The 21,275-nt window shown below is 34.5% G+C and overlaps 2 protein-coding genes across 3 annotated transcripts; one reads left to right on the forward strand and one right to left on the reverse strand.

The window, feature by feature from the left end:
* The first annotated feature begins 1,097 nt into the window (after positions 1-1,097).
* Positions 1,098-5,911, forward strand: LOC139840151 (acyl-CoA-binding domain-containing protein 5). 2 transcript variants are annotated; one of them, XM_071830375.1, is made up of 17 exons: positions 1,098-1,136; positions 1,448-1,530; positions 2,021-2,096; positions 2,208-2,354; positions 2,635-2,712; positions 2,810-2,914; positions 3,015-3,081; positions 3,159-3,220; positions 3,326-3,465; positions 3,591-3,717; positions 3,812-3,926; positions 4,015-4,103; positions 4,189-4,272; positions 4,360-4,647; positions 4,733-5,167; positions 5,466-5,525; positions 5,674-5,911. In XM_071830375.1, exons 2-17 carry the CDS (start codon positions 1,493-1,495, stop codon positions 5,752-5,754), a joined length of 1,992 nt encoding a protein of 663 aa, XP_071686476.1. In that variant the 5' UTR covers positions 1,098-1,136; positions 1,448-1,492; the 3' UTR covers positions 5,755-5,911. The 2 variants fall into 2 exon arrangements, with proteins under 2 accessions (XP_071686476.1, XP_071686475.1); XM_071830374.1 differs by lacking the exon at positions 1,098-1,136 and adding an exon at positions 1,202-1,325.
* A 357-nt stretch (positions 5,912-6,268) lies between these two features.
* On the reverse strand, positions 6,269-15,506 carry LOC139840152 (protein-tyrosine-phosphatase PTP1-like). The gene is made up of 9 exons (XM_071830376.1): positions 15,154-15,506; positions 8,386-8,482; positions 8,199-8,287; positions 7,930-8,070; positions 7,435-7,569; positions 7,210-7,358; positions 6,979-7,120; positions 6,657-6,742; positions 6,269-6,574 (listed from the first exon to the last, which is right to left on the reverse strand). Exons 1-8 carry the CDS (start codon positions 15,286-15,288, stop codon positions 6,662-6,664), a joined length of 969 nt encoding a protein of 322 aa, XP_071686477.1. The 5' UTR covers positions 15,289-15,506; the 3' UTR covers positions 6,269-6,574; positions 6,657-6,661.
* Positions 15,507-21,275: the final 5,769 nt, after the last annotated feature.

Genomic DNA, 21,275 nt, shown 5'->3' on the forward strand with positions numbered 1-21,275 from the left:
CTTTTACTTTATAATAGTGTATCCTTCATCTAAGAAAGACAAAACAACCAAAATAGTAAATACGGAGGAAAAAAAATAATCATATGAAAGTGTCAACTACCAAGTATATAGAATAATGAATAATTTGATTAATCAACTTGGTGATTTAAAATTTTCAAAGAACCTTTAAGATGGAAAATAGAAAACGATTGGATGAAGATGAATACTTAAAACATATGTATATATTTAGCAAAATTACAACACGAAGGAAACATGTAGTTTACCTCTTAAAAAATGTAGTATTTGCAAAAGGAAAAGAAAAATATTGAATTGGATGGGAAATGAAGATGAGATAAATGTATCGATTTGAATTCAAAGTGCTCAAAGTGATGGAGCAATTTAAATTTTCAAGAAGCTTGTTCAAGAAGATGAAGTGAAACGTATCTCATAAAACAAAGTCAGTCATCCAGCAATTTCAATTTTCAAGAAACCTGCCTCATAAAATAACTGGAGTATGGTAAACAACCAATAAAATATAAAATAAATATAAATATATATTAAATATATTATTACCATATTATGACATCATCAAAAATAATCTCATAACCTCAAAGCTTATCAAAACTAATTAAGTGATGTCATGTTTATTGACAAATTATATATAAGTTAGATGATGAAATTACCATAACATGCGTCGCACATGTGAGGTGTTGGTACCAAACAAGTAAAATAAGCAAAACCTAGGTACTAACCATGCAAAAAAAATAAGTTTAAATTTTATAATGCAAAAGTGTAAAACTAAAGGTACAAATGACGTAATTTTTTTACTCATATATATATATATATATATATATATATATATATATATATATTTCTTTTTTTTTCCAAATTTTTTTTATTAAAGATGAAACATTCATAAAACATTAAACCATAAATGGATTTAAATTAAAGTAAAGGGGTTTAAAGTATACACCTGACTTTCAATTCAAATGTAGTAGTGACAGCCTAGTTGAGATGTAGATTAGTTAAAGTATCCCACGTGTAAATGATAAATATGAACAAAATACAAAAAAACATAAGAAACAAAAGCAGTCTACATGCTAACGTACGCATCTTAATCCATCCATACATCTTCTTCACTGCAATAAATGCTACAGGTACAGTAAACTCACTCGCTCTCCATTATTGTATTACTTCATTTTATTTAACTTGTTTCTTTTCTTCTTTTACTCTAATCCCACACCCACATATTATCTCCTTAAAACAACCCAAAAATTGCATCAATAATTTCAGCATTTTTATTTTCAAGCTCTTGCCTTTTCAAAATAGCTTAGCTCAATTTCCCTGTATGTTTTGTTACTAATTTTGCTCTTTACAAACCCTAATTTCTTGTTTGAATAAATGGGTTGTTAAGATTAGTATGTAAGAATCTTGATTAAGTTATTTGTTGATGTTTTTGCTTATAAAGGTTTGTAATTTATACTGTGGAGCTTGATAATTTGATTGAGCAACCATGTTTCCTTTTTCAAGAAAAGGAAAGAAGCTTGGAAGGTCAGTGTTGCTAATTTTTTTGTAGTTAAAGTTATGCAAACAAACGCATTATATATTTATACATAAATTTGTGTATATAGGACTGCATTTTGGTTTACTTTTAGAGTTTTAGGTAATGCTAATGCAAATGTGGTCATAGTGACTGACCCTGAAAGAACTGTTGGTGTAAGGAAATCAAAATGTTGAATCTTGATGGTTCTATGGACATTAGGGCCAGTTACTTGGTTTCTTTTAGATTGAAGAATTAGATGAGTTTACTTGTATTAAGTAATTATTTTGTATGGTTTACTTCATTTGTAATTTGGATACCTAAAATCTATGAAAAAGAGTGGAATTTACTATTTTTTGTAATATTTCTTTCTTTGTTGCCAAAGGTCTTTGCTTTATGCTTTTTGCACTGAAATTCATCAACTTATGTATAAACAAATAATGAAAATGGTCATGTTATTGTATTTGGTGCTTAATTGGATTATAATTTTTATCTCTGTAGAGTTAAGGTTCAGCTTTCTGACACAGCGGGCACACGCAGTCCTGTTCGACACCCCAAACGCACAATTAATTCCCATGTAAAACGCTAACAGCTTAATCTTGCTCATTTTCTGCTAAATTTCTGATAAGAATTTATCTATTAAAGCATCAAACAATGATAATTTTACATTTTTGTTCAAATGTCATAGGGTGATAGTGTTACAACTATCAATGAGTCCGGTGATAATAACCGCTCTTCATCCACTGCACCTGAACAAGAAAATTCTACTTCAGGAAATAGCGAAGGATGGAAAAAGCTTTCAACTTTTGGGGATAAGCCTACACCTCGGTTCAATGTAATACATTCTACAATCACCTTTTAAGGATCACTGCTTATTTAAAGTGACAATATGCGTGGGTCAGGTCAGGTGGGTTGGGTTGGGTTATGGGTCAGACGGGTGATCATTTGGTACTTGTCGAAATGTGATGGTTGGATTGTGTTAAGCTAATATGTTTTTAGCCTGAATTGACCCGTTCATAAGTAAAGTCGTCACCTTTGAGTTGATTACATTGTAATAGAACAACTTAAGGTTGAATATATGCAAAAATTAATGTTTACCTTTTGTTATCGAATAGCATGCAGCAGCTGTAGTTGGAAAGAAAATGATTGTTGTTGGTGGTGAATCTGGAGAAGGGTTATTAGATGACGTACAGGTACCAAAAAATATTACCTTTTCTTTTTATCTGTAAAAAATTAAAAGAACTTATTTATTACTTATATAATTCATGTGCCGCGTGCTTCTGATTTCAGGTTTTGAATTTTGAAAATTATACATGGACCGCAGCTTCATCAAGACTATACGTTTCACCATCTAGTCTTCAACTAAAGATTCCATCTTGCAAGGGTCACTGTTTGGTATTACTATTATACTCAACTGATTACATGTTATATTGCCGATTAGGGGCAACTTTATGATAATATAGCAATTAATTTGTATTGTGTTTGATGATGATAGGTGCCTTGGGGAAACAAGTTACTTTTAATCGGAGGACGAACGGACCCACCAAGTGATCGAGTAGCAGGTGGCTTAATTTCACCGATTCATCATTCTTTTATTAATTTTAATGTTATGAAATCTTACAAATCCTGTTTTTGGCAGTGTGGGCATTTGATACAGAAACAGAGGGATGGTCACTTATGGAAGCAAAAGGAGATATCCCAGTATGTTTTTAAATCTATTTCATTATACGATTATCGGATATTGGATTTTGTTCGTATATCTAGAACCATAAGTACCTTTACTGACCCAAATTTGTGTTATTGTAGGTTGCACGAAGCGGCCACTCTGTAGTGCGAGCAGGCTCTAATTTAATTCTATTTGGAGGCGAAGATATCAAGAGAAAAAAATTGAATGATCTACATATGTTTGATCTTAAGTCACTCACATGGCTTCCTCTTCGTTCCACGTAGGAAGTTTTCGATTTCATATCTTTGATGATTTATAGTTGGATCCAATTTCAGAAAACGTTATTTTGTCTGAATCATTTTAACATATAAAGATTAATTGTCTTTTATATCTATATTCGGTTAGGGGACCGGGACCATCTGCCAGATGCAATCATGTGGCCGCTCTTTATGATGACAAATTGCTTCTCGTATTCGGAGGAACTGCAAAGTCAAAATCTTTGAATGATTTGTACTCGTTTGACTTTGAAACGGTCAGCATAATAATGATTGACCGTCTTTTTGTTGATTTCAGTAAATCGTAAACATCAATTTTCTCATGTTTTTATTCTTCGTCTTTCGTTTCAGATAAAGTGGTCTAGAATTAAGATACGCGGTTTCCATCCATCACCTAGAGCTGGTTGTTGTGGAGTTTTGTGTGGAACAAAATGGTATATTGCAGGAGGTGGTAGCAGAAAAAAACGTACGTCTTTTTAGCCAAAAAGCAATACAAACGGTAGGCTTATGAGTTATATTTGCTAGGTTATATAATATACTTCTACTCTAAACAGGGCATGCAGAGATATTATCGTACGATATACTAAAACAGGAGTGGTCTGTTGTTCAAACATCATCTCAACAATCTATTACTACCAACAAGGTAATGTTTTTAATGCTAATTTTAAGGTTTATGATTATGATTATCGTATTTTTTGTATATTAACTGAATAGTATTTTTTTCACAGGGCTTTAGCCTGGTGCTTTTACAAAGAAAGGAAATGGAATATTTGGTTGCGTTTGGAGGTATTAAAAAGGAGCCGTCCGACCAGGTTAAAATATAGTAAATGCTTGTGTAGCGTTTGATATATAATGACCCGTTTCAAATCTAAGTTACAATTTTATTAGTATCTTTACAGGTTGAGGTACTTATGATGGAAAAAAATGAATCATCCATGAGTCGAAGAATGACTATACTATCTGAAAAACGATATGCGTCTACCGGACCAGCAGTTGGTCCGGTGAGTAGCCTCGGCAGACAAAATCTAGCTTCTGCAATCGAACATCATGGCTCGGGCAGGAAGTCTTTGTCTGAATCTTTGCTCGGGGATTCAAAACATGGTAATGTTTCGTTACGGAAAGAACACGTTGATGATGATATGGCCTTTAAACTTTCAAGAAATTCGGAAGATGATCGAGCCTCACTGGTAAGCCTTTTTGGGTTTTATTTATTTATTTTTTTATTTATTTATCACATATCCAAACACCCTCTCATAGTTTGTGTGATTTCAGCCTACTGAGCATACTTGTTCCATGGCCGAACCCGAAAAAGACGATAGAGAAAGAATGGAGGATGCGATTGGATTTCAAGAAACTGATGGAAAGTCGGGTTTTTTTCCGGGTTCTTCAAGCATATACCAGTTGTATGAAATAAAGATGGCTGCTTTAATCAGAAAGAACGGGATTCTTGAAGGTCAATTAGCAGCTGCATTAGCGGGTCGTGAAGCAGCTGAAAAGAATCTTTCTTCTGTTGTTAAAAGCCGTCAAGAGGTTGAAAAGAGACTAGCTGATACTTTGAAGGATATGGAACTTATGAAAGAGAAGCTGGTTTTGGTAGAAATGGCACAGGAAGAGGCAAATAGCTTGTCAAATATTGTACATTCTGATCATGTGCGACTCGAGCATGACGTGGCGTTTTTAAAAGCCGTTTTAGATGATACACAGAAGGTAATGTACATTGTACACACTCAAGGTTGCAAAAATTTCTTACTTGGTCAGGACTTTTTAGGGAGTACTCGGCAACTCGGGGATTACTCTGATGTTGACCAAGTTTGACTTTGACCGATTTTGACCAAATTTGACTGATTTTCTGAGTAATCCCGATTTTTGGCTGAGTTTTGACCGATTTTCCGAGTTTTGCCCGAGTTTTGGTGCAACATAGTTCTTGGTTTTTGGGGTTTATCGGCTTTGTATTTACCACCGTGTTTGTAAATAGAGCCTCTAATTTTATTTTATTTTCTTATAGGAATTACATTCAACCAGAGGGGTATTATCGGGAGAAAGAGCAAGAGCGTTTCAGCTACAGGTACGTTTTTGGTCATCCATAAACAACCCGAGTGAATATTACTTACTACATTGATTACCTGCATCTATTCTTGTGTTACTTGCTACTTGTATAAGGGCATTTTAGGTATTTCATTATTATTGTTTGGTTGTTGATATGAGAAATGCAGGTTGAAGTTTTTCATCTCAAGCAAAGACTGCAGTCGATGGAGAATCGAACACCAACGCCTAGAAAACCATTCCATGGCTGACTTGACTTTCAAAACAAACTGATGAATTAGTAGAATAATGATTATGATGTCCATTATGTATATTCCACTTATTTTTGCTCCTGAAATGAAATTTAAGGAATCTGTTTAGTATTAACATTTCAGGATTTCTGTTTATATATGTTATCTTTAGACTTTAGATGTTAAGCATTATTCCATGACAAAATTAAAGATGGTTTGATCCTTTTCAAATCTTAACTGCATTATATTTTTGTAACGCTAGATTTAACTGGCGTGTTTGGAGGGAGTTTTTTTTCCTTCTTAGGTTATTCGGGATGACAAGTATATATACTCAAACGCACACGACCTAGCTGAACTATATCAAGTGACCATTTTTAACCTTTTCCTTGGCACCAAATACGAGTTGCTAGTGAATTTTGAACTTTAGACTTCTAGTGAGAATCGAGATGCCAACTACTAGGTTATTTTGCGAAGCATATTTGCAAATTTTCATGAATCTAGACGAAATACCAAAGGTGAAATCTTAAATGGTTTTACTTGTAATTCAATCATCTTCGCCGAAGGAAAAAGTAAAAAGCGTACATGGTGATGTAGAAACTCAGTTTACCAGCAGAAAACAATTAGCAAAATCACAATAGAATTTGTACTATTACTAATCACACCTATTTAACACCAATTCTACTCTATGGCAAAGAATGATGCAATTTCAATGGAGGGCGAAGAATGCATATTGCCTTACACCTAAACAATCATATGCTATCCGATTTTGCAGTTAACTCTGAATTGGTGAAAATTAGGTTCTTCACGAGCATAAGCTAGATTAGATCAAGCCATCATTAATCTGCATTACAAATGTTGATGGTTACATCCTTTTATTACTTAGCAGCAGTTGAGTTTATGAACTGTATAAAAGTTGAATTTACCATTTTTAGCTCTCTTGAATGTCGGAACCAGAGACAAGGTCCTCAAGTTCGTTAATAATAGCTTCATAGCAGAAGATATATTGATCCTGAAGCATACATTGTGAGTACCAAAATTATTAGTACACGACCAGATTAAACACGAGACCATATTGTTTTACTACGCCTAGGCTTATGTCATTTTATTAAAACAATGTTCCTCATGACCATTTATGTTTGATTGTCAAACACACGAACAACCGATCATCTAACTTTAACAGCTTCAATTAGCAACAACACTTGCAAGTTACAAACACTATCACACATTTATGTAAACGGGACATACCAAGGTTTGGACCATCCCCATTCGTTGCGCCCTGAAAGTGCTGATGGTTTTGACAAGATCTAAGGCAGTCATATCACCAATTAAAATTCTTTGGATTGTGTTATGAATCGCACAATACGTTCCGGTTCTACCGATGCCTGCACTGTATAAAATGTAACAATTTATCAGATATAGAAAAATAATATCTCGAAATATCTTTAACGCACATATCATTATAAGAATCGGCCAAACCTGCAATGCACCACAATCGGCCCTTTAGATGACGGCAGATGGCATAATCTTCTAAAAATCTCTCGAACAGCCAAAGTGTCGTATGGTACTCCATGATCAGGCCATTCGGGATATTGAATATGTAAAACAGGTAGAGGAGGACCCTCTGACTGAATCAAGGTAAATGTACATGTATCGGGGCCGGCAAAATAAATATTAGATATTATTATTATGTAACTGACTAACCTCTTTACGATGCACTTCCATGTGCCGCAACACTAATGAGCTGTCAGTTGTTGTTATGCTTCTGGTAACAATAGATATATTGCCAAACAATCTTGGGCCGTTGTCTGATTGAAAATAGTCTCCACACTTTTGGATCTATTACAATGTTAAGACTATAAATAGGCAGAGGAAACATCGATAGTTTAAAAAGAACATATTCCTATATCTTCGTTCTACTCGTCAGAAACATAAACATAAACATAAACATAAACATAAACAATAGTAACAACCGATATGATAGTAACTCTATTAGACTTTAATAGATGATAGCTTACAAAAATTTAAGAGATATCAATGAGACAGTGAGGTGTATCATTCACTATTTTAGTCCTATCACACATTAACCACCAAAAATATAGTAATTTATTGGGAATTATTATTGGGGCACTTAGCATCAATTAATAGAAATTAACTACTCTATTAACTATTGCTTCGAGATTATATAAAGTTTAATACCCGGTTGCGGTCAACTAGCTTAGTAAGCATCAACACTGCTGGACAATGATTTTGGAGCACCATTTCCCAGAAATCTTCAACAGTTTCAGGAAGGGGGCCTTGAGTGGCTATGAACCGAGAAACACTTTCAGATGGATTAGCCTATATCATAACAGAAATTGTTCGTTAAGCTTTAAGATCTCAAATTTGGTTCATTTCTATTAATTGTTCGTTAAACATAATTTCTAGCAGCCTAATATAATATAAGAATATAAGAGAATAACAATGACCTCTGCTGTTATAAAGCTAGCATTGATGTATCCCGTTGCTGATAGCCTGTTATCTTTGCATGGATCAATAACAACTCTGTTTGCATCAACTGAGACAAATGAGTTCATTGTCACACATTGTTATTTCTCTACATAATGATTAGGGCATACGGAAGAGAAATAAAAAGAAAGAGCGTGAGTAGCATACATGGTACAACATTCGAGTAACGGTTTTTTCTACGATTAACATGTAGTCTAGCCACCGAGCAGTTATTATTAACTTCTGATGACATCATCCTAAGATCCTGTAATAAGAAAAGGATCCATGAGTAGCCACATACGAGTACTGAAAAACTTTTGAGCTAACTATATACAGTACGTAGTATATAAATAGCGTTAGTAAACCAACAAGGACACAAAGCGTAAAATTTACCAAACTTTCTTGTAAAATCATTCCGATCATTATTATTAAAACATCTTTATAGCCATGACTGAAACTTGGGCCAATTCTATCTCACGGATGAAACGAGATACAATGAAACAAGACATTATTATTTACTCTTTCTACATATCCACTTACGATAATGATTAATATTTCTACATGTATTAACCTACATACTCTATTTAAATGATGAACAATAGTGGTATATATACAGTTGTCAAGAAAAGCCTAGAAATATGCATAATTTATATTCATATTCAGATAAAAGTATACACTATACACATCCTTCGCTGATAGCTCTATGTAACACCCCAAATTTATTTTATGCGTATTCCTTATTTTGTGCAACTTTTTACATTTCTCCAGTTTCTGGTAATATACTAGCCCAATTTCTTAACTTCGGGTAAAGTTTGATCGGATTTTAATGTAGTCAATTTCCTCTCCCATGTTAAAGCAACATCATTGTAACGTATCCGCAACTTTGGTAACCTACTATGATTATTTACTCAATCTGGGTAACTCTCTCTTAGCATTTTTGGCTATTATTAATCTAGTCATCTTCCATATCAGACCATAACCGGATGCTAGTTAGTAACTACCGGTTATCAGCCTATTTAGATAGAATTTAACCTAATTATAAGAATCAAGCTACTAAATAAGCAGTTGAGTGTTACCTCAAAGGCACATTGTTAACACCTATTTCCTGATGAGGTAAGGCTTAGTATGTCAACAAGAAAAGCCTAGAAATATGCATAATTTATATTCATATTCAGATAAAAGTATACACTATACACATCCTTCGCTGATAGCTCTATGTAACACCCCAAATTTATTTTATGCGTATTCCTTATTTTGTGCAACTTTTTACATTTCTCCAGTTTCTGGTAATATACTAGCCCAATTTCTTAACTTCGGGTAAAGTTTGATCGGATTTTAATGTAGTCAATTTCCTCTCCCATGTTAAAGCAACATCATTGTAACGTATCCGCAACTTTGGTAACCTACTATGATTATTTACTCAATCTGGGTAACTCTCTCTTAGCATTTTTGGCTATTATTAATCTAGTCATCTTCCATATCAGACCATAACCGGATGCTAGTTAGTAACTACCGGTTATCAGCCTATTTAGATAGAATTTAACCTAATTATAAGAATCAAGCTACTAAATAAGCAGTTGAGTGTTACCTCAAAGGCACATTGTTAACACCTATTTCCTGATGAGGTAAGGCTTAGTATGTCAACAAGAAAAGCCTAGAAATATGCATAATTTATATTCATATTCAGATAAAAGTATACACTATACACATCCTTCGCTGATAGCTCTATGTAACACCCCAAATTTATTTTATGCGTATTCCTTATTTTGTGCAACTTTTTACATTTCTCCAGTTTCTGGTAATATACTAGCCCAATTTCTTAACTTCGGGTAAAGTTTGATCGGATTTTAATGTAGTCAATTTCCTCTCCCATGTTAAAGCAACATCATTGTAACGTATCCGCAACTTTGGTAACCTACTATGATTATTTACTCAATCTGGGTAACTCTCTCTTAGCATTTTTGGCTATTATTAATCTAGTCATCTTCCATATCAGACCATAACCGGATGCTAGTTAGTAACTACCGGTTATCAGCCTATTTAGATAGAATTTAACCTAATTATAAGAATCAAGCTACTAAATAAGCAGTTGAGTGTTACCTCAAAGGCACATTGTTAACACCTATTTCCTTATGAGGTAAGGCTTAGTATGTCAACAAGAGACCAGAAGTGATCTAGCTTTTAGAAGGGCGGAGTGTTGCCGATTGATTTTTACCCTCGGGAAATAATCCCTGCAGACCCAGTACACAAGTGTAAGAACTTGTGGGGTGGCTTAATCAATCTGTCGTCCGCAGAGCGTATAAGTGCTAGCCGGATGACTTCTAGTGAGAGAAAGTAGAGAGAGAAAGAGAGAGGTGAAGTCTCAGCTCTCAAAGTTGTCAGAATGTCTGAACTGTGTAAAATGACGACTCAAGGGGTCTATTTATAGTGTTAGATCCACCAGATTGCTCGGGGACACGTGTCAGATGATGATACGTTCTGTTATTCGTGGTCCGAAATTTATGCTGAAAGTGCCGTTCTCCGGCGAGGGCTTACACGCTAGGCGGCCTTCAGGGCTTACGCATGACGGAGCAGCCTGTACAGCGGAGAACGCTGGACGGATAATTCCACAAAACTGTTGTTTCCAGCCTTCCTGATGCTATTTTTATGCAACCATTATGCCTTTTATTTGTGTATACGATAGGATACACCATTAAGTCCCCCCATTTTTATGCTCACCTTTTTATCATCCAGTTTGACTTAGACCTAATCGTGCCTTAATGCCAGCAACAATTTCCTTGTTGGTAACCTCCACTTGTCCGTTCGCTTGAGGATGAGCAACAGATGTAAAATTTTGTTTGATGCCCAACTCTTCACACCAACTCCGAAATGGATTTTCTGCAAATTGCTTGCCATTATCGCTAACTATTTCATTTGGCACCCCATAACGGCATATAATATCATGCCAAACAAATTTCTTGACATTTTCTCCTGTGATTTTTGCTAAAGCCTTTGCTTCAACCCATTTCGTGAAAAAATCGATTGCTACCACCAAGAACTTAGCATTACCAGTGCTCCTATTGAATGGCCCCACAATATCAATAGCCCATTTACAGAACGGCCAAGCGGATGATACCGGTATTAAGTCATACTTTGGAAGACGCTGAATTGTTCCATGCATCTGACAATTCTCACATGTTTTGATGATTTCTGCAACATCCCGATAAAGTGAAGGCCAAAAATACCCTTGTCGCATGATCCGTGACGCCACAGTACGGAAACCGGAATGTTGCGAACAGACTCCTTCATGCATTTCCTTGACCACCTTTAACGCTTCATCATCGGTTAGACACCTTAACAACGGACCATTGTATGATTTTCGATAAAGGACGCCACTAACTATTTCATACATTGGTGCAGTCACTCTTATTCTTCTTGCTTCCGCCTTATCAACAGGTAACCATCCGTCATGCGAATACCTCAAATACGGAGTCATCCAAGTTTCCTTAGCTTCTTCAACTATTGCAATAATTGGTTTTCCATGTATTGATTTCTCCTTAAGTTCTTCAACCAACACTCGTTTGTGCAAATGATCAAATGTTAACGTGGCTAACTTGCTCAAAACATCAGCTTTTTTGTTCTTATTTCGAGGGATTTGCACGACTTCAAGGTTATCAAATTTCTTTGAAATTGCTTCCACCAACTTTACATATTGCCTCATGGATGCATCCCTTGCATCGAATGTTCCATTAACCTGCTGGGCAACAATTTGAGAATCAACATACGCTCGTAAATTTGTTATGCCCATTTCTACCGCTATGCGGAGGCCGGAGAGTAACGCCTCATACTCTGCTTCATTGTTTGAAGCATAAAAACAAAATTTCAGTGCATATGTATATTCTTCACCGTCTGGACTTGTTAAAACTAGCCCTGCACCTGTTCCCTCTTCACTGGATGCCCCATCAGTGTGTAACTCCCACTCATGCTGTGATGGTGCCATTTTGTTGTCATACTCTACTTTTTCATTTGTCTCCAAGAGGAAATCTGCCAAAATTTGCCCTTTAACTGCATTTCGAGGAGCAAAATTGATTTCATACTCCCCCAACTCGATGGCCCATTTTGCTAAACGGCCAGATGATTCTGGGCGCCGGAGTATTTGCTTCAATGGTTGATCTGTCAACACTAAGATGGGATGACCTTGAAAATATCTTCGTAGACGTCGTGCAGTATGCACAAGGGCATAAACCATTCGGTGAAGTGGTGGATAATTTGTTTCACTAAGCTGCAACACCTTGCTAACAAAATATATGGGCATTTGCACGCCGCTCCGTTCTGCGATTAGAACAGAACTTATTGCTTCCTTTGAGACAGCTAAGTATAAAATTAGGGTTTCCCCCTCTTTTGGTGCTGTTAACGTAGGTAATGTTTTTAACAACTGCTTGATCTCTTGGAATGCATTTTCGGCTTCCGCCGTCCACATAAAATCTTTTTTATTCAGACAGCCTTTTAACACCTTCATGAATGGAAGTGACTTTTCAGCTGCTCTGGACAAGAATCTTGTTAATGCTGCTAGACATCCATGTAACCGTTGAACATCCTTCTTACTAGTTGGTGACTTCATATCTTCAATTGCTTGAATTTTCTTAGGATTAGCTTTAATTCCACGTTCTGTGACAATATGACCTAAGAATTTTCCCTCTTCTACACCAAACGTGCACTTCTTGGGATTTAATTTCATGTTAATTTTTCGTAGAGATGCAAAAGTTTCCTGTATATCTCGTAACATCTTTTCTTCAGTATGACTTTTGATGACAATGTCATCAACGTAAGCTTCTAAGTTTCGCCCAATTTGATCCTTAAACGCCATATCAATAAGTCGTTGATATGTTGCTCCTGCATTCTTCAAACCAAAAGGCATTTTCATATAACAGAATATGCCTTCCGTCGTGTGAAAAGCCGTTTTGTCTTCATCCTTTAAAGCCATCGGGATTTGATGATATCCCTTAGCTGCATCTAGAAAACATTTGAATCGATATCCTGCTAATGATTCAACCTTCCAATCAATTTCAGGTAAAGGATAATTGTCCTTTGGACATGCTTTATTGATATCCGTGAAATCCACACACATCCGCCATGAATTATCCGGCTTCTTAACCATGACCGAATTGGCTACCCATGTCTGATATTTGACCTCTCGCAAGATCCCAGCATCTACCAAACTTCGTACCTCATCACGAAGGAACTTGCTTCTTTCTGGCGCCATGCCACGCTTTTTCTGACAAACAGGATGTACATTGGGGTTCACATTTAGCCTATGCTCTGCAATTTCCCTTGGAACACCGGTCATATCGGACGGCTGCCATGCAAAAACGTCTAAATTTGTTGTCAAAATATTGTATAATTTTTCTCTACATTCAGTGGACAACGTATGCCCAATTATGATTTTCTGATCTGGAAATTTAAGATTTGGTGAAATTGACCCATCATCGTGTATGATTGGCTTAATTACTGCCTTTGTTACTTGGGCACACTCAATTGACTTCTGCCGTTCTGCATATAACGTTGCCACTCCGCCTGGTGTTGGAAACTTCATCATACCATGTACAGTTGACGTTACAGCTCCAAACGTCATTAAAGCAGTTCTTCCCAAAATTATGTTGTACTGTGAATTTGCTTTAACTACCAAGAACTCAATGTTGGCTGTACGTCTTAGGGGTGGCTTGCCCAAGGTTACTTCAAGCAAAATACTTCCCTCAGACCACGATGGCTCACTTGTAAAACTTGCCAACGGCACATATGTTTCCTTCATTCTCTCTTGTACATCATTGGGTAGCTGTATGAAACAATGTTCATACATAATGTCTGCTCCAGCTCCTGTGTCAGTGTAAATGTTGCGTATTAAGCAATTTGCAACTCGCGCTTCTATAACTACTGGACCATCAGATGGGTTTGTGTTACACATAGAAGGAAATGATATTAATTGTTCTTCCCAATCTTCTAATACTTCTGCCTTCCTTCGTTGTCCAGCTTTCCATGGATGTATCATGCCCACTTCTATGGGTATGAATTCGTTATCCTCGCCGTTTTTATCAGTATTGGTGAGATGATTCTTCTTAATAATGGATGGCGCCATTGTTAACACCTATTTCCTTATGAGGTAAGGCTTAGTATGTCAACAAGAGACCAGAATTGATCTAGCTTTTAGGAGGGCGGAGTGTTGCCGATTGATTTTTACCCTCGGGAAATAATCCCTGCAGACCCAGTACACAAGTGTAAGAACTTGTGGGGTGGCTTAATCAATCTGTCGTCCGCAGAGCGTATAAGTGCTAGCCGGATGACTTTTAGTGAGAGAAAGTAGAGAGAGAAAGAGAGAGGTGAAGTCTCAGCTCTCAAAGTTGTCAGAATGTCTGAACTGTGTAAAATGACGACCCAAGGGGTCTATTTATAGTGTTAGATCCACCAGATTGCTCGGGGACACGTGTCAGATGATGATACGTTCTGTTATTCGTGGTCCGAAATTTATGCTGAAAGTGCCGTTCTCCGGCGAGGGCTTACACGCTAGGCGGCCTTCAGGGCTTACGCATGACGGAGCAGCCTGTACAGCGGAGAACGCTGGACGGATAATTCCACAAAACTGTTGTTTCCAGCCTTCCTGATGCTATTTTTATGCAACCGCCTTTTATGTGTGTATACGATAGGATACACCATTACACATCATACATCACCCCCAAAAATATAAATAATTTTTTATGGTTCTTAGCTTAGCTACTTTTCTACACTAGCTTAAATTTGAAAAAGATTACAGCTCAATTCTTACAGGCTTTTATTCCATAAGTTATTTAAATCTGATTCAATTACACTATACATTTGATCAAACATTATTGATTATACGAATCTAAATACACTGAAGCAACTAATCAAATTAGGGCAAATAAATTGTGCAAAAATAAATAAAACCTGCAAACTTGAGAACTCTTGTTGAATAATTGAATACTGATCAGTCAGTTTCACTGTAAAAAACTTGAGAGCTTGAACGCAATAACGAATTTGATCGGATTCAAGAGCCAATTTTGGTGGAAATCCAGTAGACATATTGAACAAATTGATGGAAATAGAAGAAGAAGAAGATGATGATGAAGATTTTAGAAGTTTAGAACCGGTGAAAGAAGCTATCACCGATTTACTGCTCCGACTGCGTGACGATTTGCCGTTGCCCGTGGTGGAGTCCCGGTGAGCTGATTATTATTGATTGTAGTAATCGTAAAAAATGGTTGTTGTGAGGGTTGCCCAATGCCCACCACTAGTGGTTTTCATAATTTGGAGTCCGTACTCTCGGGTGTTTTTCGGTTTTTTGGATTATTAGATAAGAGTTTAAATTCAATAATTTATTTGAAATTCAACGGATCAATCAGAACACGGTATGTGATTCAACAATCACATGTGATTGAAAAAAAAAATTAAATAAAAACCTTTTTTTATTTTTTTTGAAAATTTTTTTAATTTTTTTTTAAATTTAACATTTCAAATCCAATCACATGTGATTGTAAATCACATGTGATTGGAAAAAAAAATTCAAATTTTAAAATGTGATTCTGCATGTCAAATCCAATCACATGTGATTGTAAAGCCTAATCACATGTGATTGTAAAGCCCAATCACATGTGATTCTGCATGTCAAATCCAATCACATGTGATTGTTTAAAGGTTTTTTTAATTTTTTTTTTAAAATTTAGCATTTCAAATCCAATCACATGTGATTGTAAAGTCCAATCACATGTAATTGAATTTGACATGCAGAATCACATGTGATTAGGTTTTACAATCACATGTGATTGGCATGCAGAATCACATGTGATTTACTGCATGACAAATCCAATCTGTGACAACCCGTAAATTTTCGGCAAAATTTAAACAAAAATCTTTATATGATTTCATTTAACCTCGACTAATTTCGACGATTCACGAACAATTATTTGTAAATAATTACGCATTAATTTGATATATTAATATTATTATTATTAATATCATTTTTAAACAAGATATCAATAATTAATATCTTTATTATCAGTATTGTTATTATGAATAAAAAAAATATTGACAAATATTCTTGGAAAAGTAGTAAATCAATTTGTTTATTTTAAAAAAAAATATAAAAAAATCCTTAAAATAAATGATTTTTTTAATAAAATAAATAAATAAATAAATAAATTACTTTTTAATTAAAAATTATAATGGAAAACTAATTTTATTATTTTATTTTGTGCATTATCCCATGACCTAACATTTAATACTTTTGAATTTTAAAATCCCATTAAAAATTAAAATATTTCTTTTTCTTTTAATTATTTTATTCTTTTTACCTAATTTTTTCAAGTACAAATACCCCTCATTTCTCATTCAAACTCACACCAAAATTTCTCTCATTCTCTCTTTGTAGAATTACTACTAGTAAGTATCCTTTTCTTACTTTTTACTTTTTACTTTTTACTTTTTACTATTTACTTCGGTTTATTATTTTTTTACCGAAACATATAAATAATGTTATAAATTATATGCAATTAAAATTAAAATAAATAACATGTTATAATTAGTAATATATGTTACTAAAAAATTATAAAAGTATTTTTATGAATTAATATATAGGAGTTATAATTAAAATCGAACTAATGAATATATATGTATATACGCACCTAACGTGAAAGTTATAATTAAAGATAGCGTACAAAGACTACAAACATCACCGCTACTTGTGGCCTAGGGTGATCCTTGTTACCATTATGGGATGCTTGTGGATCTCGAATGCCAAGACTTAGATTCTGGTCAAGAGATCCTGGGCCGCTCGGTAACAATAGATCATTCGAGTGACTTGCATGTTAGCGACGAAGTTTGGGCGAGATTGTACAACATCTTTGTTAAGAATTATAACCAGAACATTCTTAAACTAGAAGCTTACTATAAGTGGAAGTTTTTCATAAATAGTAGGTTTCCAAAAATAGAAACTTTTGAGAAATAGGAACTTTTCTCGAAAACCGTCACTGTCAATATAGTTGCTATATTAACAAACATACTTTATGTCAAGTTAGACATTAACTAATCAAACGTTATACCTCAAGGTTGATATTCAGATCACTTACTTGCTTTACTTTCCTTCTTGCGTGGAATACTTCAACTGCTATTTAATGTGAGTTTCATATGATCCCTTTTACTCTTTACATTTTTGGACTGAGAATACATGCGCAACTTTTATAACTGTTTTTATGAAATGAATACAAATACTAAAACTGATTTTTCGTGAGTTTTCATCTGCTCCCTTTTTATTTAAATTTTTGGGCTGAGAATACATGCGCAACTTTTATAACTGTTTTTATGAAATGAATACAAATACTAAAACTGGTTTTTTGTGAGTTTCATATGCTCCCTTTTACTCTTTATATTTTTGGGCTGAGAATACATGCGCTACTTTTATAACTGTTTTTATGAAATGAATACAAATACTAAAACTGATTTTTCGTGAGTTTCATATGATCCCTTTTACTCTTTACATTTTTGGGCTGAGAATACATGCACAACTTTTATAACTGTTTTACACGTATCAACTATTAAACTATGATATGTTGGGCTATGACCAGCAAGTCCCCAACCGACAAGTATAAACGATAACTTGTTACGGGGCAAACTTGAAAGTCTAGTCTAAATACAAGTATCAACTATTAAATTGTGATATGTTGGGCTATGACCAGCAAGTTCCCAACCGACAAGTATAAACGATAACTTGTTATGGGGCAAACTTGAAAGTCTAGTCTAAATATCAGTACCAACTATTAAACTATGCTATACCCGGCTATGTCCGACTAAGTCCCTACAGTGATATTTTTAATTGCTGCGGCATTCTTAATTATTGGGGATAGGCCTATCGGGAGTAACGTCCCCGATACATTTGACTAAGTCTTTGTATTACTTAATAATGAAATTAAAACGACAAGGACAGAACAACTTGTCACGGGGCAAACAACGTTTAGTCTAAATATCACGCACTGGCATAACTTTTGATCCTGCGGGAGATCAACTTTACAAAATAAATCTTGTGGTCTATATCTATTACTGAAATTATTGTTTATGACAAACCTATGAACTCACTCAACCTCGTGTTGACTTTTTAAGCATGTTTATTCTCAGGTACTTAAATATTGCTTCCGCTGTATATCTACTGCTTTGATGATGATTGCTTGCTATGCTTGGAGTCTTCATTACATATCATATCAATTAAAGACATATTTATCTTCTGCTGCAAAACTCAACAAAACGTCTCATGTAGAGTCGTTCTCGTTTATGAAATGTCCCGTTCTTATTGATTAAAAACGTTCCATATTAATTGATTTCGTTGCGAGGTTTTGACCTCTATATGAGACGTTTTTCAAAGACTGCATTCATTTTAAAACAAACCATAACCTTTATTTCATCAATAAAGGTTTAAAAAGCTTTACGTAGATTATCAAATAATGATAATCTAAAATATCCTGTTTACACACGACCATTACATAATGGTTTACAATACAAATATGTTACAACAAAATAAGTTTCTTGAATGCAGTTTTTACACAATATCATACAAGCATGGACTCCAAATCTCGTCCTTATTTAAGTATGCGACAGCGGAAGCTCTTAATAATCACCTGAGAATAAACATGCTTAAAACGTCAACAAAAATGTTGGTGAGTTATAGGTTTAACCTATATATATCAAATCGTAACAATAGACCACAAGATTTCATATTTCAATACACATCCCATACATAGAGATAAAAATCATTCATATGGTGAACACCTGGTAACCGACATTAACAAGATGCATATATAAGAATATCCCCATCATTCCGGGACACCCTTCGGATATGATATAAATTTCGAAGTACTAAAGCATCCGGTACTTTGGATGGGGTTTGTTAGGCCCAATAGATCTATCTTTAGGATTCGCGTCAATTAGGGTGTCTGTTCCCTAATTCTTAGATTACCAGACTTAATAAAAAGGGGCATATTCGATTTCGATAATTCAACCATAGAATGTAGTTTCACGTACTTGTGTCTATTTTGTAAATCATTTATAAAACCTGCATGTATTCTCATCCCAAAAATATTAGATTTTAAAAGTGGGACTATAACTCACTTTCACAGATTTTTACTTCGTCGGGAAGTAAGACTTGGCCACTGGTTGATTCACGAACCTATAACAATATATACATATATATCAAAGTATGTTCAAAATATATTTACAACACTTTTAATATATTTTGATGTTTTAAGTTTATTAAGTCAGCTGTCCTCGTTAGTAACCTACAACTAGTTGTCCACAGTTAGATATACATAAATAAATCTATAAATATTATCTTGAATCAATCCACGACCCAGTGTATACGTATCTCAGTATTGATCACAACTCAAACTATACATATTTTGGAATCAACCTCAACCCTGTATAGCTAACTCCAACATTCACATATAGAGTGTCTATGGTTGTTCCGAAATATATATAGATGTGTCGACATGATAGGTCGAAACATTGTATACGTGTCTATGGTATCTCAAGATTACATAATATACAATACAAGTTGATTAAGTTATGGTTGAAATAGATTTGTTACCAATTTTCACGTAGCTAAAATGAGAAAAATTATCCAATCTTGTTTTACCCATAACTTCTTCATTTTAAATCCGTTTTGAGTGAATCAAATTGCTATGGTTTCATATTGAAATCTATTTTATGAATCTAAACAGAAAAAGTATAGGTTTATAGTCGGAAAAATAAGTTACAAGTCGTTTTGTAAAGGTAGTCATTTCAGTCGAAAGAACGACGTCTAGATGACCATTTTAGAAAACATACTTCCACTTTGAGTTTAACCATAATTTTTGGATATAGTTTCATGTTCATAATAAGAATCATTTTCTCAGAATAACAACTTTTAAATCAAAGTTTATCATAGTTTTTAATTAACTAACCCAAAACAGCCCGCGGTGTTACTACGACGGCGTAAATCCGGTTTTACGGTGTTTTTCGTGTTTCCAGGTTTTAAATCATTAAGTTAGCATATCATATAGATATATAACATGTGTTTATTTGATTTTAAAAGTCAAGTTAGAAGGATTAACTTTTGTTTGCGAACAAGTTTAGAATTAACTAAACTATGTTCTAGTGATTACAAGTTTAAACCTTCGAATAAGATAGCTTTATATGTATGAATCGAATGATGTTATGAACATCATTACTACCTTAAGTTCCTTGGATAAACCTACTGGAAAAGTGAAAAATGGATCTAGCTTCAACGGATCCTTGGATGGCTCGAAGTTCTTGAAGCAGAATCATGACACGAAAACAAGTTCAAGTAAGATCATCACTTGAAATAAGATTGTTATAGTTATAGAAATTGAACCAAAGTTTGAATATGATTATTACCTTGTATTAGAATGATAACCTACTGTAAGAAACAAAGATTTCTTGAGGTTGGATGATCACCTTACAAGGTTGGAAGTGAGCTAGCAAACTTGGAAGTATTCTTGATTTTATGTAACTAGAACTTGTAGAATATATGAAGAACACTTAGAACTTGAAGATAGAACTTGAGAGAGATTAATTAGATGAAGAAAATTGAAGAATGAAAGTGTTTGTAGGTGTTTTTGGTCGTTGGTGTATGGATTAGATATAAAGGATATGTAATTTTGTTTTCATGTAAATAAGTCATGAATGATTACTCATATTTTTGTAATTTTATGAGATATTTCATGCTAGTTGCCAAATGATGGTTCCCACATGTGTTAGGTGACTCACATGGGCTGCTAAGAGCTGATCATTGGAGTGTATATACCAATAGTACATACATCTAAAAGCTGTGTATTGTACGAGTACGAATACGGGTGCATACGAGTAGAATTGTTGATGAAACTGAACGAGGATGTAATTGTAAGCATTTTTGTTAAGTAGAAGTATTTTGATAAGTGTATTGAAGTCTTTCAAAAGTGTATAAATACATATTAAAACACTACATGTATATACATTTTAACTGAGTCGTTAAGTCATCGTTAGTCGTT

Source organism: Rutidosis leptorrhynchoides, chromosome 4 (genome assembly GCF_046630445.1).
Source record: "Rutidosis leptorrhynchoides isolate AG116_Rl617_1_P2 chromosome 4, CSIRO_AGI_Rlap_v1, whole genome shotgun sequence".
Taxonomy (NCBI): domain Eukaryota; kingdom Viridiplantae; phylum Streptophyta; class Magnoliopsida; order Asterales; family Asteraceae; genus Rutidosis; species Rutidosis leptorrhynchoides.

Excerpts from the sequence above, each read along its gene's own strand:
- LOC139840151 (XM_071830375.1), top strand. The coding sequence starts at position 1,493 with ATGTTTCCTTTTTCAAGAAAAGGAAAGAAGCTTGGAAG. Across the intron at positions 3,466-3,590 it reads TGGCTTCCTCTTCGTTCCAC|GGGACCGGGACCATCTGCCA; the intron begins GTAGGAAGTTTT and ends ATATTCGGTTAG. Across the intron at positions 3,927-4,014 it reads AGGTGGTAGCAGAAAAAAAC|GGCATGCAGAGATATTATCG; the intron begins GTACGTCTTTTT and ends TACTCTAAACAG.
- LOC139840152 (XM_071830376.1), bottom strand. The coding sequence starts at position 15,288 with ATGTCTACTGGATTTCCACCAAAATTGGCTCTTGAATCCGATCAAATT. Across the intron at positions 8,071-8,198 it reads CTAGCTTTATAACAGCAGAG|GCTAATCCATCTGAAAGTGT; the intron begins GTCATTGTTATT and ends GTTATGATATAG. Across the intron at positions 7,570-7,929 it reads AGCTAGTTGACCGCAACCGG|ATCCAAAAGTGTGGAGACTA; the intron begins GTATTAAACTTT and ends ACATTGTAATAG.